This window comes from Halichoerus grypus, chromosome 9 (genome assembly GCF_964656455.1).
Source record: "Halichoerus grypus chromosome 9, mHalGry1.hap1.1, whole genome shotgun sequence".
NCBI classification, from domain to species: domain Eukaryota; kingdom Metazoa; phylum Chordata; class Mammalia; order Carnivora; family Phocidae; genus Halichoerus; species Halichoerus grypus.
This window is the reverse complement of record NC_135720.1, coordinates 35,710,663-35,728,395: the sequence shown is the minus strand read 5'-3', so window position 1 is coordinate 35,728,395 and position 17,733 is coordinate 35,710,663. Positions and strand designations below refer to the sequence as shown.

At 36.8% G+C, this 17,733-nt stretch overlaps 1 protein-coding gene and 1 pseudogene across 3 annotated transcripts in view; both read left to right on the top strand.

Moving 5' to 3' along the window:
* The window catches only part of LOC118543922 (protein LEG1 homolog), a 54,613-nt gene extending 47,596 nt beyond the window's left edge, over positions 1-7,017 (top strand). For all 3 annotated transcript variants that reach the window (XM_036105355.2, XM_036105350.2, XM_036105349.2), the window contains one exon: positions 6,647-7,017. In XM_036105355.2, the coding sequence (XP_035961248.1) occupies positions 6,647-6,774 (128 nt within the window). In that variant the 3' untranslated portion in view covers positions 6,775-7,017. The remainder of the gene's footprint in view (positions 1-6,646) is intronic.
* On the top strand, positions 2,194-2,647 carry LOC118543937 (ORM1-like protein 1 pseudogene; annotated as a pseudogene).
* Positions 7,018-17,733: the final 10,716 nt, after the last annotated feature.

Here is a 17,733-nt window from a genome sequence, read left to right as displayed (position 1 = left end):
AGAATAAAATACCTAGAAATAAATTTAACCAAAGAGGTGAAAGACCTGTACACTGAAAACTATGACATTAATGAAAGAAATTGAAAAAGACACAAGTAAATGGAAAGAAATTCCATGTTTATGAATTGGAAACATTAATATTGTTAAAATGTCCATACTACCCAAAGCAGTCTACAGATTTAATGCATTGCCTATTAAAATTCCAGTGTCATTTTTCACAGAAATAAAACAATCCTAAAACGTGGATGCAACCACAAAAGACCCTGCATAGCCAAAGAAATCTTGAGAAAGAAGAACAAAGCTGGAGGCATCTCACTTACATTTTTCACGCTATTACAAAGCTATAGTTAGCTAAACAGTATGGTACTGGCACAAAAACAGACACATCGATCAATGGAACAGAATAGAGAGCCCAGAAATAAACCCACACATGTGTGGTCAGTTAATTTACAACAAAGGAGCTGAGAATATACAATAGGGAAAGGACATTCTCTTAAATAAGTGGTGCTGAGAGAACTGGACAGCCACCTGCAAAATAATGAAATTGGGCCATTATCTTACCCCAAATGCAAATGAATTAAAGACTTGACAGTGAAACCTGGAACCATAATCCCCTAGGAGAAAACAGGGGGTAAGCTCCTTGACATTGGTCTTACTGATGAGTTTTTGGATTTGACACCAAAAGCAAAGGCAACAACAACAAAATACAAATGTGACTATATCAAATAAAAAGGAAGCAAAGGAAATCATCAAAAAAAAAAAAAAAGGAAAAAACCCTACAAAATGGGAGAAATTGTTTGTAAACCATATATCTGATTGGGGATTAATACCCAAAAAATATTTTAAAAATCTGATTTAAAAATGGGCAGATCTGAACAGACATTTTTCCAAAGAAGACATTTTTCCAAAGAAGACCAACAGGTGCATGAAAAAGTGCTCAACATCACTAGTCATCAGGAAAATGCAGAGATCAGGGAAAACCACAATGAGATACCACCTCATACCTGTTAGAATGGCTATTATTAAAAAGACAGTATGTAACAAATGTTAAGGAGAATGTGGAGAAAAGGGAACCCTTATGAACTGCTGGTGGGGAAGTAGATTTGTGTAGCCACTATGAAAAATAGTATAAAGTTTTCTCAAAAATTAAAAATAGAACTACCATATGATCCAGTAATTCCACTTCTGAGTATTTATCTGAAGGAACTGAGGTCACTGTCTCAGAAAGATATATACAGCCCCACATTCAGTGCAGCATTATTTACGTTATTTACAATAGCTAAGGCATGGAAACAATGTTAAGTGTCCATCAGTGGAAATGGGTGAAGAAAATGTGACGTATACGTATATATTCACACATATGTATCGATAGATATAAAATGGAATATTATCAGCCATAAAAAAGTATAAAATCCTGTCATTTGCAACAACATGGATGAACCTTGAGGGCTTTATGCTAAGTGAAATAAGTCAGAGAAAGAAAAATACTGTCTGATCTCATTTTACATGGAATTTATAAAAAATCAAACTCATAGATATAGAAAAGAGATCAGTGGTTGCCAGAGACAGGGGGTAGGGGTTGGGTAAAATGGGCAAAGGTGGTCAAAAGGTACAAACTTCCAGATAGAAGATACATAAGTCAGGGAGATGTAACGTATGGTATGGTGACTGTAGTTAACAATATTGTATTATATATTTGCAAGTTGCTAAGGGAGTATATCTTAAAAGTTCTCATCACAAGAAAAAATTTGTGACTATATCTGGTGACAGATGTTAACTAAACTTATTGTGATAATCATATATATATGTTTATATATATATTTATATATATATAATTACATTGTACTCCCAAAACTAACACAATGTTATATGTCAATTATATTTCAATGAAAAAACTTACTAAATTTTCAATCTGATAATCTAATGCATTAAATTGAAAGTACACAATGGGGTGCAATATAAAGTTAAGATGTAAAGTTAAGTGGTTAACTCCTACTTATTAAACACCTACCATGTGCCTGAAATTGTGTCAGGTGCTTTTTTTCCCTTTATCATATATAAATATCACTACAATACTTTTATAAAAATATATTGCCAAGGCTAGAGCTGATCATAGGCATTTGGCTTTGAAGAGACACCACGGAGCTGGTCCTGCTCTCAGCCAGCTGCCCAGTGTGGGGCGGTGGAGCAAATATGAATATTAGAGTTGTCCAAAGTGAGGTGAATCCATGTACCTGTGTAATGAACAGCTGCGGTAGGTGGCTGACATATATGTCAGCAGTTGGCTTGCTTCATATTGTCTTCCTCAGTAGTCCCTTCTTCAGTGTTCCTGTCGCTTATACCTTAACGAGTATTATACGTATTCTGGGATGTATGATTTTTGCATGCAGTAAAAGGAATGCCTTTTGAGACTCCTGACCACAGTAAAGCAAGGTTCCTAACTCCCTGGGAACAATGGACTGTGGAGTGCAGGTTACCTCTGCACACAAGTTTTGTACAATTTTCCCAACAATTCTTTATTTTCTGGCAAGTCTCTATACAAAGTATGATCCAACTCACGTCTAAACAAAGCTTCTCTCCTGAGTTGCTAATTCCAAAAATGCCAAAGTTACATGGTGTTTGGATGCTTGGAATTAATAACTATTAAAATGTTTTGAAACTGAACCAAAATTTTTATTATTATTGAGTTTTCTCTAAGGAAAGAATGGTTAGTAAACTGCACTATTTCTGTGATAATGTGAAATGAGAGGTATTTAATTTGAGGGCCAGTTGCTGGTTCTTCACATGCTGTTAAGAAGTGAAGATTTTTACTAGAAGATGCCTCTGTTTAATGTACCTGGGATCTTTCTGAAGAGAGGATTTATAGCAAGCTAGGCAAGCCCAGCTTATAAACTAAATGGCTATAAAGTGAGGGTGTAATAGATAAATCCAAGGAAATACCAGATTTATAAGAAACCAAGACCAGCTTAGCTTGTAATGAATGGGATTATGTTAAGAGAAGAAAATTTCCAATCATTTCGTCATGGTCAGTTTAAGTAGACTTACATGTAAACCAGAATCATCTCTTCACAAGTTTATTATAGATTGTTTTGATTACCACATATCTCCTTGCATTATTTAAGAGGAAATATACTCTCTTGTTTTATACCAGCCAATCCCTATTGTATGAGTGTACTTCGTTGGTTTTGCTAGCTCCACATTGTATTGATAGATGAGGTCATTTTTACATTTATTAAGTCACTGGGTTCAGGAAGGTCCACCGTCATGACTGGTGTTAGAAGACTCTGGGCATCTTACAAACAGCCTGGGAGTCAGGCTTCTAAATCTGTAACAAAGTGGATTTTGCTACCTTTCCAGACAAAAGGCTGCTAAACCAGTTAAGAAAATAATTTATTTCATGCAGTTAAAGTATATGGTAATTTAAAAGCCTCTGCTTACTCAAATTATTAAAGTCTGCCATTTTTTATAAAAGGAAATAAAATGAACAACTATATAGCTGACCTGTGGTCTGGTAGAAACCCCTTCTCCAGCAACAGTATAAAAGTAAATAATGGAGTGGGTTTTTTTTAGCAGGTCCAAAGTAAAAGAAAACATCTTTTCTTAGTCCTCCTGCTCTCAACCCCTGTATTTTGCCCATTAATATTTGCCTTTCAATACATGAGCCTTGGTGTAGGTAAGCCAAAGTGGTAACTATTTCCAAAGCAGCAATTGTATTGAATTCTTGACTTAGAGAACGTTCTCATAGCTGCTGACATTAACTCCAAGAGATAACTACATCTTACTTTGAGAAGTAAACATGTCAAAAAACAAAGTTCGGATACGAGATGAAACTGAAAAACCTAGTAACATTTGTAAACAAAAGAGTGAAGAGAGTTTTAGGCCAACTTAAAAATCAATTTGTTTCAATAAACTGATTTTTGGGGGGTAATGATCATTGTTTTGTATTCCAAAAGTATTGAGTGTAGACATCAGTTGTATGATAATGCCTTTGTATGTTTGTCTTTTCCCATGTATTTTTAAATAACCAGTAATCTATACTTTAATAACATTTTTCTTTGGTGTAAGAAAACTTTATTGCCAATATTTTACTAATAAAGAAACAGAGGTTTTGTAAGTTTAAATAATTCACCAGCTGGAAATGAGACAATACATTTGCATCCTGGCATATTATGTTAAAGCCTGTGTTCCTTCTCTTTAACACATCATCCTCCTATATACTGAAATCTATACTCTAGATAAGTCTGAACTCTAGTGTCAGCCCTTTGCTTTCTTGTTGGATGTGTTGACTGACTCAACATTGATCAAATATGAAGATTTAAAACTAGCCTAACTTCCTCACTAGTTTAAATAGAAAGAAGAGAAAAGAGCTGTCCTTGGGTCTTGGGACTTTATAACAGATTAGCTCTAGCTAATTGAGAAATATGAACCAAATGCTTTCATCCACCAATCAGGTAACATGCTCCATCTCCATGGAAAGGAGTAAATGATGTTTACAAGAATAGCTCTTTGTGGAAATTAAGCATTATCCTCCCATCCCCAGAGTGTAGGAAGAAAACAGAAGTAGATCTGGGACCAAGCGTTCTGGACACTTTCAAACTGTTACCTCTCATATGTTAACAGATCTAACGTGAAATATTTCTTCTCTTCAAAAATTGTTTTAAAAACTCTTTTTCTTTTAAATTGCTGTTACTTTTACTGATTTATCTTAAACTATATTTAATGTATTCAAACTTTAAATGTCTAAGTGCTTTGACACATTAAATGAAAATTAAAGTCTTCTTCCCACCTCTCTTCATTTACATTTCTTGGCCCTTCACCCAATTTTTAAAAGTGGTGCAAATTCCTAGAATATGTTTGTACATAAAACAGTGTATATAAATGGATAAATAAAACCTATGTTGTTTGCACAAATGAAATCATATTCACTGCCTTGCACTATATTTTTTTACTAGAAAATTTTCTTGAAGCTCTTTGATATCAGGAAACATTGATCCAGCTCCTTCTGCTTAAAGGATATGTAGCATTTCATTTAATAAATTTACTATAACTGTAGGCATTATTTTCTCTTATAAGCTTTGTCAATAATGTAATAATGGCATTTTATGTATGTTTTTCTTGGCATAGTTTATGATTTTACCAATACATTTGTAGAAAGGAAATGAATTAAAGTCAACGAGTCATATGTTGCTGAGTGGTACTTAAAATAGTTTTCAGGAGTTTACATTTTTGTCATAAAACTGAACTGAGGCTTCTGTTTTCTCTAAGCCACTACTGTATAGCAATTTCTCTAACTTAGGTTAGTTTCTTATGCAGAAAATGCTTCTTCACTGTTGTATGAATTTATAATTCTTTCTTTTTTTTAATTTAAATTCATTAGCCAACATATAGTACATCATTAGTTTCAGATGTAGAGTTCAGTAATTCAGCAGTTTCATATAACACCCACTGCTCAATACATCATGTTCCCTCCTTCATGCACCCAATTACTCCATCCCCCCACCCACCTACCCCTCCAGCAACCCTCAGTTTGTTTCCTATAGTTAAGAGTCGCTTAAGGTCTGTCTCCCTCTCTGATTTTTTCCCATTCAGTTTTCCCTCCCTTCCCCTATGATCCTCTGCACTGTTTCTTATATTCCACATATGAGTGAAACCATATGATAATTGTCTTTCTCCGATTGACTTATTTTGCTCAGCATAATACCCTCCAGTTCCTCCACATCATTGTAAATTGTAAATGGTAAGATTTCATCCTTTTTGGTGGCTGAGTAATATTCCATTGTATGTATATATCACATCTTTATCCATTCATCTGTCAATGGACATCTAGGCTCTTTCCATAGTTTGACTATTGTGGACATTGCTGCTATAAACATTGGGGTGCAGTTGCTCTTTCGGATCACTACATTTGTATCTCTTGTGTAAATACCTAGTAGCGCAATTGTTGGGTCATGGGGTACCTCCATTTTCAACTTCTTGAGGAACCTCCATACTGTTTTCCAGAGTGGCTGCACCAGCTTGCACTCCCACCAACAGTGTAAGAGGGTTCCCCTTTCTCTACATCCTCAACAATATTTGCTGTTTCCTGACTTGTTCATTTTAGCCATTCTGACTGGTGTGAGGTGATATCTCATTGTGCTTTTGATTTGTATTTCCTTGATGGCAAGTGATGTGGAGCATTTTTTCATGTGTCTGTTGGCCATTTGTATGTCTTCTTTGGAGAAATGTCTGTTCATGCCTTCTGCCCATTTCTTGACTGGATTATTTGGTTTTTGGGTGTTGAGTTTGATAAGTTCTTTATAGATCTTGGATACTAGCCCTTTATCTGATATGTCATTTGCAAATATCTTCTCCCATTCTGAGGTTGCCTTTTAGTTTTGTTGATGAATTTACAATTCTTTCTATGTGTTTATGCACTTTTCCTAGTTTTCTGATTATTTGTATTTCTTATTAATTTTTATAATGAGTTGGTCAATAAATTTTAAATTTAAAAACTTCATGTGTACAATTATCAAGTAATGAATGTTAATTTTTATATGCAAAATACATGCAAAATTTTTATATACAAAATACATATATGCAAAATAAACATTTTGACAATTAAGTATTAACTTGAATTTACATGTAATAATTTTTATATCTTTTCCAGGTTCATTTTTATTGACTGTATGGACAATTTTAATGAAGAATCATGATGTAAGGAAGGAAGTTCTAGAGCTTTTTCAAATAATTCTTGAAATCTTTAATTCAACATTTCAGAGTGTTCCCAATGTTTAATTAATGAACTAAAGATGAACAGTTCTAATTTGTTGAGTAACAGTAATTTCAAAATTTTAACGTGATCATAACCATATAGTTTTCTTGTTGATATTTTTGATTTATGCTCACTTGTTAGGATTCTATCCATGCATTCTAACATTAAATTCAAATTAATGCTATGATTATTTTTCTCAATTAATAATTCTTGATTTTTTAAAATTTATCAATACTTAAAATGTTTAGCATCTAAAGGAAATTATATTAAGCTATTATAAATCACTGTGAAATCAATAAACAGACATTAAAATTATATGACTCTTTTGTTGTTACCCTATATAACCTAATTACATGACATTTAGAGCAATATGTCTTGCTGATTTATAACCAAAATCCAGAACATTTTAAAACTAAATACTGACAGTCAACTAAATTTTTAAAACTCATAAAACAGAACTGGCAGATGGAATACATACTGATTTGTCTTCTTGTGTGTGTGTTTCCACCAACTACAGTTTTATAGCAATTACACACTGCTTGCCCTCCTCTGGTCCACACTTGATAATGAATGCTTAAGGGTCATGTTTGTCAGTGTTGTTCTCTTTCAGGAGAGAGAGGTGGTGACTTCCAGAGTTGAAATAAAGCTTTCATATGCAGGTTTTCCCAGGGCCTCATCCACAGACTAAATCTGCCCTCTAACTGTTGGAAAAAGAAATGCTTCTACCCTTGCTCTCTTTCTGATATAAGTAATGTCCACATCATGACCAGAGGGATCTTTTCAATTGTAAGTCAGATTATGTTTCTCCTCTGCTCAAACTTAAAATGGCTTGTGCTCTCTCCCAGGGCAAAACCCACAGCATATATATATGTGGCTCATGCAGCTGAAGTGATCTGGATCCCTCACTCCCTTTGCCCTGCTCTCCTCCCACTCTCCCCTTTCACACCGGCCTCCTTGCTCTTCCTCAAACACTAAAACACACCCATGAGTCATGATTTTCAGAGCATCGTTTCCTTTCTGTCAAGAATGCTCTTCCCCTAAATCACTGCCTGCCTCATCTCTTCACCTCCTACCGGTCTTTTTTCCAGTGCCACCTTCTCTGACCGTCAGGATATTCTTTGACTTCTTTGTGTAAATTTGTGCCCACTCAACAATCTCTATCCTTTTTATCCTGCTTTATTTTTTTCTTCATATCACTTATCTCCACCCATCACATGCTCTGTTAGTTTCTTTGTTTCTTGTCTGCCTTCCTACACCAGTGTGGGAGCTCCATGATGGTAAAGCTTTATTTTCTATAATAGCTGCATCCTTAGGACCCAGGACAGAAGTTTTAGTAAGCACTCAAATATAGTCTTATTTGGATGAATAAGTGAAAAAAAAATGAAAGTTTGAATAAATGAAAAAGAATTGATAGAGGTTTCAAATGCTAAAACCGAGTTTTATTTTAATATGAAAGCCACAGGCATATACTATGGATACTGGAAGAAAAGAGTAGAAATTACCTGACAATCAAAGTGCATAATAAGTTTCAGAAGACAAAATCAGAATAAGCAAGGAATTGCGGCTATCCCATCTGATCACTAGGATATAGTGTAGGAAAATAGTCACAAAAATAAAGAAAAAGTAATAAAATCAAATGGGACAAAAAGTAAATTGACTGAATTAACTATAGTGGGTGGAGAGAAGTAGCATTTCATAGACACTCCTAATACTGTGATCTTTTGTGGAGTGGAAAATAAGGGGGGCCATTTCTACAAAGGAAGAAGTTAGGAAGTCACACTTGTTTGTGAGAAGTAACCCTTCTGTGTATGGGGTGGAGGGCCTGCTCTGGCCTACGAATAATTAAAAAAAAAAAAATCATTTTGAACCCGTAGTACACTTTATTGCAATGACGCAGAGAAAGGTGAATTAATAGAAAATTTTTCAGTAATAAAAAACTGCCTTTTTCAAAGCATGCTTTTATTTTTTATGTTCTATATTATTCCTACACATATCAGCTAGCTGTAATTTGATCTGCATATTCATTAGTAGAGGAATGATTCCATACTGTTCCTAATTAGAGTATGTTCTTTCTGTGTTTAAAAGAGGCATAAAACTAATAAATGAGTCTCCATTTCCTCTCTGTTCCTATGCCCCAGTCACATCCTTATTTTAGGATTCTGCTTTCATAGGCAACACATTGGTATAATGGAATCTCATGATCCTACGTTATTTCCACTGGAACAAAAGGAGAGAGAGAGGGAGAGAGAACCACAGGAAGAGATCATCTGAATTGGTTTATTGCTTTAAGATTTCACACGAGAACCAAGTCTCCTGAAATCCTTTTAGTTTTGAATTTCCGAGTTTACATATCTGGGAAATATATGTTTAATTAATTGGTGTACGGGATTGAAATCAGGACCTTTATAAATTAATGAAGTCAAGTCACACCACTCACCTCATCTCTAACACTAATGGAATTCCAAGGAGCAGAATGTTTGGAGTGCTTAGACTTGCAGGCTGAGGACTGAAACCATGCACCCATTTGCAAAGTGCTTGGCATTTCTGGGGGCGTGCATCCCCTCAACATTCTCATTAGTCCTAATGAACCATAAGCTTTGAACATATTAACTCCTTGTTTTACCTTTTGGGCTTCTTTTGGTATTACACCCACATACTGTGAGAATTAAACCCAAACAGATTATGGGATAACAATTTACACTCAGCTACACTTTTGATAGAATAAGCGATTACCTGGATTACTAAGAGTTCCTTTCGTTAAAGTGACGATAACCCAAATCAAACCCCCTAGGGCAAAAAGGGGATCTAGTGGAGGGACACCTTGTTGTCAAATGTAATTAAAGGAGAGTTGTTAATCAATCCTTGGGCCATGAACACTGCCAGGACTCTCTATCCCAACCTCTTGCCTCTGCTTCTCTGTTTTTCAGCTTCATTTTTTTTCCCATTAGGGGCTGGCTTCTTGCTTGCCCTGCTTCCCAGCACCTGCGTCCCACATGTTGCTGCTCCTTCTACCAAGAGGCACCGGCTGGCTTTCCCTAATTCCAATTTGAAAAAAGCCCCAGGGAAGGATACTGAGTTACTCTTTTTAGGTCATAGGCCTACCCTTGGTGTATTCAGCCAAGGCAAAGAGGCCACAGTGCCATGACTGACCCAGCCTGAGTCTGGGGCCTAATCTTGGACTAGTTAATATCACAGGAAGTGTGGGGGCTTGGAGATCAGATCTGAAATAACATAACAGCTCCCATTCAAACCGTGTGGCCTAACTGGAAAGGGAGATAGCTGAAGGAGAGTGTTGACTGAGAAGTGCTGGCAAATGAACCATGTGACTACACCCTGTGTATGGAGAGATTTCAAGGAAAATGAGAAGGCCTTATTGTTTCTGTAAAATTGATATCTCATGTGCTTGGGTTTTTAAAATTCCATACTAGAATTCCATGCATTTCTTCAATTTAAGGCAACATCCATATTAAAAAACAAATAGGGGCACCTGGATGGTGCAGTCGGTTGAGTGCCGGACTCTTGGTCTCAGCTGGGGTCATGAGCTCGGGGTCGTGGGTTGGAGCCCCACGTTGGGCTCTGCGCTCAGCCTTGGAGTCTGCTTGGGACTCTCTCTCCTGGCGCCCTCTGCCCGCCCCCCCCAACATAAATAAATAAATCTTAAAAAAAAACAACAAAACCCAAACAGAACTATGTGATGATGTGGTGGAATGTGATGCCACTCAGAATGGCTTGCCCAAGATTTATCCTATTCCAACCGTTCTCCTTGCTGGCAGAACCTGCCTCTCTCTATAGAAGCTGAGAATGTCCCCTGAAACTACCACCATTTTTGGTTCATGGTAGGCACTTAATAAATGTTGAAGAACTGGGTGGTTAATGGAGATTGAATGCTTAAGGAGCCCCAGCACCGCACACTGAGAGGCTATGTGCCTAGGGATTAAGTCCATGTAGTTTGGAGTCATGCAGATATTAGTTCAAGTCTCAGTTCTGATCTTCGGAAAGTTAAAATTTGGAAAACATACACACAAATACACACTTTATATCAAAGTGTCTGGTAGAGTATCTGGTAAATAATAATAATAACAAACCTACACAATGTCAAGGATTTCTCTAAATGCTTACATCTATTTGCTCACCTAAACATCACAACAACTCTTACGAGCTAGATAGGTACACTTACTATTTACATTTCACAGATGAGGAAACTGAGAACAGGGAGGATAAGTGACTTGTCTAAGGTCACTCAACTAATACAATACTATTTGTCCAGTGTCATTAAATAAGTATTAGTTATGATTAGACTTGCAATCATTAAGACGCCATTTGGAAAGAACCTAAAACAGAGAACAGAAAAAAAGAGAGAGAGAATATGTTATATTTAGATTTTTATAGTACCATCTAGTAATAATCAAAAGAATCTCATCATTGTACATATTTCACCCTATGTAATAACTGAGGATATTTTATTTTGCTTAACGCAGTCTTTAAACAGGTATTATAAATTGGCAATATATTTACAATTACATATTTACATATTTTACGGGCCCAACAAAGAAAATAGCACACATTTAAAGGATCATTCCAACTAACATTCAAGAAACCAGCTTTCCAGTGCCGATGTTGATAATAACTTTAAAATTTGAAAAACATTAGTATACATTGTCTTGCAGAAAATAAGCATTTGCTCTCAGCTGCAATATAAAATGAGCCAGATTTCAAGGTTTACAACACTCTGGTTGGTATGTGAGCCTTCTTTCTGGGAAGTAAATAGTTGCTAGTAAGGATGAAGTAAAAAGTAGATAAGCGCTAGAGGCCCTTCGTGAGGCCGTGCTCACTTATCCCACGGATGGTACCGGAGCCGCTTTGCAGTTCTCAACCAGGATAGGACAGAGGAAGCCCCAGGGCGCAGAGCTGGCTGGTCAGCCTGGCTCTGAATCCACGTGTCCACTCCGGTCCCACCAACAATTTTGACACAGTGCAGCCATGTGGGAATTATAAGAGCATTTATCATTTCTCCACAGTGCAGTACAATTTTAATGTGGTACCTGACAGCTTTATATAAAAAAATGACTGTTCGATTTGAATATTTTAAAGATTATATCTAGCTTAACATCACCTGATGATTTTTAGTAGCAACTTATATTTATATTGAAGAAATAATATTTCATAGTGTATGTGATCAATAAATTTTCCCTGGAGAATGAGACATGTACCAAGAGATTTTACATCTAGAGAATTCATCATACCATGCACTAGAAGCCTAGAATCTGTCTAATATTCATTCATCTCCAGTTACTTGATGAGGTCTTTCAAACTTGATATTATTAGCTAGCAAGGAGAAAAAAAAGAGAAAGCAGGTGGCTTGTACACGATGTTCTCTTTCCCTGAGTTAATGATACTTTATGATGAGTGGACATATTAATTTATCCTGCCCCAGGTGAAAAAAAAGATGCTATTCTAGCTTATTACAATTAGTTTAATTATCAATATCTGTATTAAATGCCAGTATGGGAACAGTTATTTGTGGCACAGATAAACTAAGAGCTAATGAATGCAATTGATTGCAACATTTAAAAGTTGATACATTGTAAATCTCATTTGTGTCAAAAGAACGTTGAGTTTTTTTTTTAAAGCGGCCTTAAATAGAAAATATATACATGTGTCATCAATTATTTTTTAGTTGAAATAAATGTGTGGATTAAAATGTATTTTATTTAAATTTGTCATATCACAGAATCATCTGGTATCCTTGCAGCTGTTTAAAAATGTATCACCTTAATAAAAATTTTAAAAATGTTTCCTTGGGATATAGAAAGCAGCAGCTCTTGCAATATCTTAATTTCTACCCCATTCCCTCCTTCAAGAGGAATTTGGAAGTGAGCAAGAAATCACCTGAGATTTATCAGAAATCAATATTCATACACACACACTCAAGGTTCAACACCTCGAGAAACCCGAAAGAGTGGTATTTGGTCATACTCTCCTTATTGGGGAAAATACACTGGAGAGCCTTTCTGTATCCAAGCAAGATGTTAAGATTCCTGACCATTCTCTAGGCATGTTCCATAACTTACACATTAAAATGAAGTGAGCACCATTATTTGCCAATACTTTACAGCAAGACATAACTTATCCTGCTCTTGGCAGTGACCAGGAAGAGTTTCGCAAATTATTCAGGGACACAAGAGACAAATCAGCTTGGGTATGGCTAGAATAGGATCTAAGCAGGTGTACTGAAGAGCTTGGGACTATCTGCTCATCTTTACCACACTGTCGGGGTCCTCCTCCAAGCTCTGGTACAATGGAATTTTCCTTGCCTGGGTCAGCTATGCCTGGCCCTTCCTCTTCCCTGAGCTGAAGATGTAGAAACACAACTGCCTCTGACTCTTCCTCATGAGGGCCAATATTTATTTATTTATTTATTTATTTATTCATTCATTCATTCATTCATTTATTTATTTAAGATTTTATTTATGCATTTGACACAGAGAGAGAGAGAGATGGAGAGATCATGAGCAGGGGGAGTGGCAGGCAGAGGGAGAGGGAGAAGCAGACTCCCCGCTGAGTGGGGAGCCCGACACGGGGCTGGATTCCAGGACCCTGGGATCATGACCCGAGTGGAAGGCAGACGCCCAACCAGCTGAGCCACCCAGGTGCCCCGAGGGCCAATATTTAAAAGGAGAGATTTATTGGGTCCATTGACAATACTGAGAGGACCCCAGGCTTTAGCTGAGTTGGGTTTATGATGGAAACCATATTGGCTTTTTTTCCCCAGACCTTCTGTAGGATAATTTAAAGCAGGGAATGGGGCAGGGAGAGGGTGTGTTCTAATCCATTTTATGAACCAAATCTCTGGTGCAATGTGGCCTTGGTGTCCCCTCTGTATAGGACCATCCCGAGTAAGTGGACTCTGCTGGTGGGTGCCTTTAGATGAGGTTTCCGATACTGATAAAAACTCCCCTGTGGATCTTTGTGTGGGAGACATCACAAAATTGCCTTGATCTCCATATCCATTTCCCATATTTTCCTCAATACTGTTTCCTGTTGGAAACCCACAGGACTACCTCCTTCAGGAAAACTTGTAAAGCATACTTTTGTAAACATTCCTCACCAAGGTATTGTACAAGGGAGAGACCAGTCTATCTACTGAACTGTGGTTCTAGTTCCCAGAGCCTGAGATTAGGGCTTTTTCAACAGGCTATGGTCCATTTTTCCCATACCTAACTTTTTTTCTGGGAATAAGTGTAAGACAAACCTAGGATAGAAAATTAGCTTTAGGAAATGCAATGTAAATCAGGAGAAGAGGCAGAGATCATTTTCGCATAAAAACTCTTAGGAATTATACTAGAAAGAGGCCCTTTTTGGTCCCTCCTTCTCCCCCACTGCTCCACCCATAACTCTAGGTCCTTGGAAATTGATGAAATGGAACACTTGACAACTTGTACCAGGGCAGGCTGAGGAGAAGGGGCATGAACTTGGTAGGAAGCAGAAGAATCAAGGGACATATGGAATTATAGTCAGTGGATCCAGAGAGGAAGTTTCCTTATTCTCTAATAATTACAAGGGTAGCATCCATGTTGAGTAGCCTTAAAACCCAAAATCCCTAGCCCTTTGGGACTGGACATGGTTTGTACAGAGTAGAAAAGCACTTCAGATATATTGATGTTGAAGATGTGATTCAAACCTGAATCCAAGGATTGTTTTACACATTACTCTAGACTCCAAGTGTGTGATAAAGAAACAGATTGTTCAATATGGGAGTCTTAGGGACACCTGGGTGGCTCAGTCTGGTTTAGCATCTGCCTTTGGCTCAGGTCATTATCCCGGAGTCCTGGGATCCCTTGGTCTGTGTCATTGGGCTCCCTGCTCAGCGGGGAGTCTGCTTCTCCTTCCCCTTCTCCCTTTGGCTGTCCCCCTGCTCATGGGCGCTCTCTCTCACAAATAAATAAATAAAATCTTTAAAAAAATACTGGAGTCTATCTCCCCTCTTTTCCACAGTTAGTCCATAGAACCAGATTATACGTATACTTTTATACAACACTCTATCAGCTATGTACCATCCATCTCCTCTTGGGCTCTTCCAATGCATGCCATGAAGAAGAAAACTGGATAACTATGTTTCTAAAAGGTTTTCCTCAGCCTTACTGCTGTGCCATTAAAGACTACTAATAGGTTTCACCAATCCTCTTCTAAACCAGCTCTTGGACACCTTGATCTTTATGAAGCCAGACCTCTGGGGAATGCATAACTATATTAATATCCATGAGATAAATAGAAACATACTTCTAGAAATTTGTAAATAACACAGTTCTAGAAATACCTTTTGTGCTCTGGTTTCTTCTGACAGAGGACATACTAGATCTGGCACAATCTTCATAACAACCAGAAATCACTGTTTATCTAAATAATACATTTTACAAGGCTTCCTTGCAAGGCTCCTGGACCAAGTATTTTGGGCAGATTATAGCAGCACCATATTTGGACCAAAGCTGAGAAATATATATCTGAAAGACTATAGATGAATTTTCTGGAAATGCTACCTCTGTTTGAATCACCTGGAGAACACCAAACAAGATCTTAATTCACTTACAATGAAAAGAGCCCCAACATACTAAGAACAGCCATTAAATCCTGAATTTCAATAGGTTTCCACATCATTTTCCAACTTCACTTCCATGTTTCATGTTTTGTTTTAATGAAAAAAAAATCTTGAGCAGATCATAATTGTTTTCTACCTTTGGTGACATTAACATCAAAGGGTCTTTAAACTTGGGATTATTCACCAGTATTTATTCTAGTATTTCTGCGATTATATAATTTTTCAAACTCTCTGAATCATCAAAAATTTAGTTTTTTGCACTGATACATGATTAATTTGGCTGAGGTAATGATCTACTGTGATTTTTAGTCATTTAGCCCAACACTTTATTGAAAGATCAAACTGATTTGAAGCACCACTTTTATCCTATGCCAAATTGTTTCACATACTTGGGCCAATTTTTGATCTTTTTCTGTTCCATTTATCTGTTTTTTCACCATTGCTACATATTTTGTCTAGTTGTCTGATTTCTTTCTTTGGGTTTATCTGTTTTACCCCTCAAATATAGGAAAGCCTTGAATTTTCTATTTTGATTCTAGGAAGCAGTGGTTGTTTAAACTCCTTCATCTGTGTTAATGGTTCTTTTATTATCTTTGACTTCCCAGGTACATGATCTTATCACTTGTAAATAATCATAAATTTGATTCTTTCTTTTCCATATTTATACCCTATTGATTTCCTTCGTCCCTCTCCCTCCCTCCCTCTCTTCCTTCCTTGGCTAAAACTCCCTAAACTATGCTGGACCACAGCAGGCAATGTTATAATCTTATCTTGTTTCTATTATATTCTTCACAGCTTAAATGTGTACAGTTCGGTTTGTTTTTGCTTCTGCTTTTTCCTTTAAGCAAATATTTGCTATTGGTTTCATTTACTCGTATGCCTTCTGGGCCAAATGCAAAATGGGAATGGTAGCCTGTGAGCCCTGTATCAGCATCCATGTACTTCCCTATGATGTGTTCCGGTAAAGGCTGAGAACGCCCTTTCCCTCCTTCACTCATCACCCACCCAGCTTCAGGCTAGGCTTGTCTGCATTCTCTGCACCTTGGAGCTTAATTGTGTTTCAGATCTCTCTGAAAACTGTCCATTGACTCTCCAGGTAGACTGCTGAGCTGCTGGGTGGTTTGCCATTCACCAAGTTAAATTCATCAATATCATGTCTTCCAGATATTGCTTGAAGTCATCTTTCTCTGATTTCCCTAATTTCTTTTCCTTTAGAATTTCAATGAGTATTTAGTGAAAAAGTCTGTTCAATCAACCACTTGGACCAGGTAATGGTTCTTTTAAAAATAAAATATAAAATATATTCAATTCTCTAGTATCAAAGCATAAATGAGTCTTCCCTTAAGTAATACGGACAGATGGAAATGATGCATTAAAACTTAGCTCCTACCACACATCGGTGATGATAGCTCCTTCGTAATTGTTTTCCTGCTTGGCTTAATTAACACTAGTTAAGAGCTTTGGTTCCAGAGTGAAAATATGTCTATGAATAGGTCGTCTCTTTCCAAAAAAAAAAAGTGAAAACTAAGCACTTATGTTGAAGCAGTGCTTTTCATTCCATTTATTCTACAAATTATTTTTCTTTTTTTCTTATGTTGGCAAAGAACCTTCCTAAGAAACAATGTTGGGTTTTAGATCAACACTGTGTACTAATTAGAAAAAAAAAACCCCAACTCTTATTATTCTTTGTGAAAAACAAGTATTTATCCAACAGGACCACTGCAGTTCTGGACATATCAGTGCCTGATTTTTCAAAGGATTATCATTACGTGATCAATGTTTTGACACACTAGGTCTCATTGTCTTTCACAGTGAAATGTCATCATTGTTTGAATCATATTTTGGGCAGGATGGTGCCCTACATTCCCTAAGAATCAACAGAGGCTGAGAGAGATTTTTCTGAAAAGAAAATGAAAAGAAAGGTCTTTTAATTTTTACATTTACATGTACTGGGGAACAATCGGGCGACCAATCTCCAAGCTCTCTCTCTTTTTACCTATGTTTTACCTATGAAGCTGTCAACCTGAAAATGAAGAGCTGCATGAGAGGCAAAGAACATTTATTTGGGATTAAAGAATTGCAATTTGGGGAGTACAGATTCGCACAGTAACCAGAAAGTATCTGCCTCTGGGGAGCAAACAAGGAGTTTTTATGAAAAAGAGGAAGGAGGCAACTACATGATTTGGATAAAAGGGAAAAAAAATTACTAAGAGGCTGAGCCACTTTTGGTGACACACAGATTGACTATTCTGTGGGTGTTAACAAATGAAACTATTCCTGGTTTGCATTATTTAATTACTCTATCTTCAGAAAGTCCATAACCAACAGACTTATGATTCAGGGTGGTCAATGTTCTGTTGACTTTTCACACAATTGCCTAAAACAA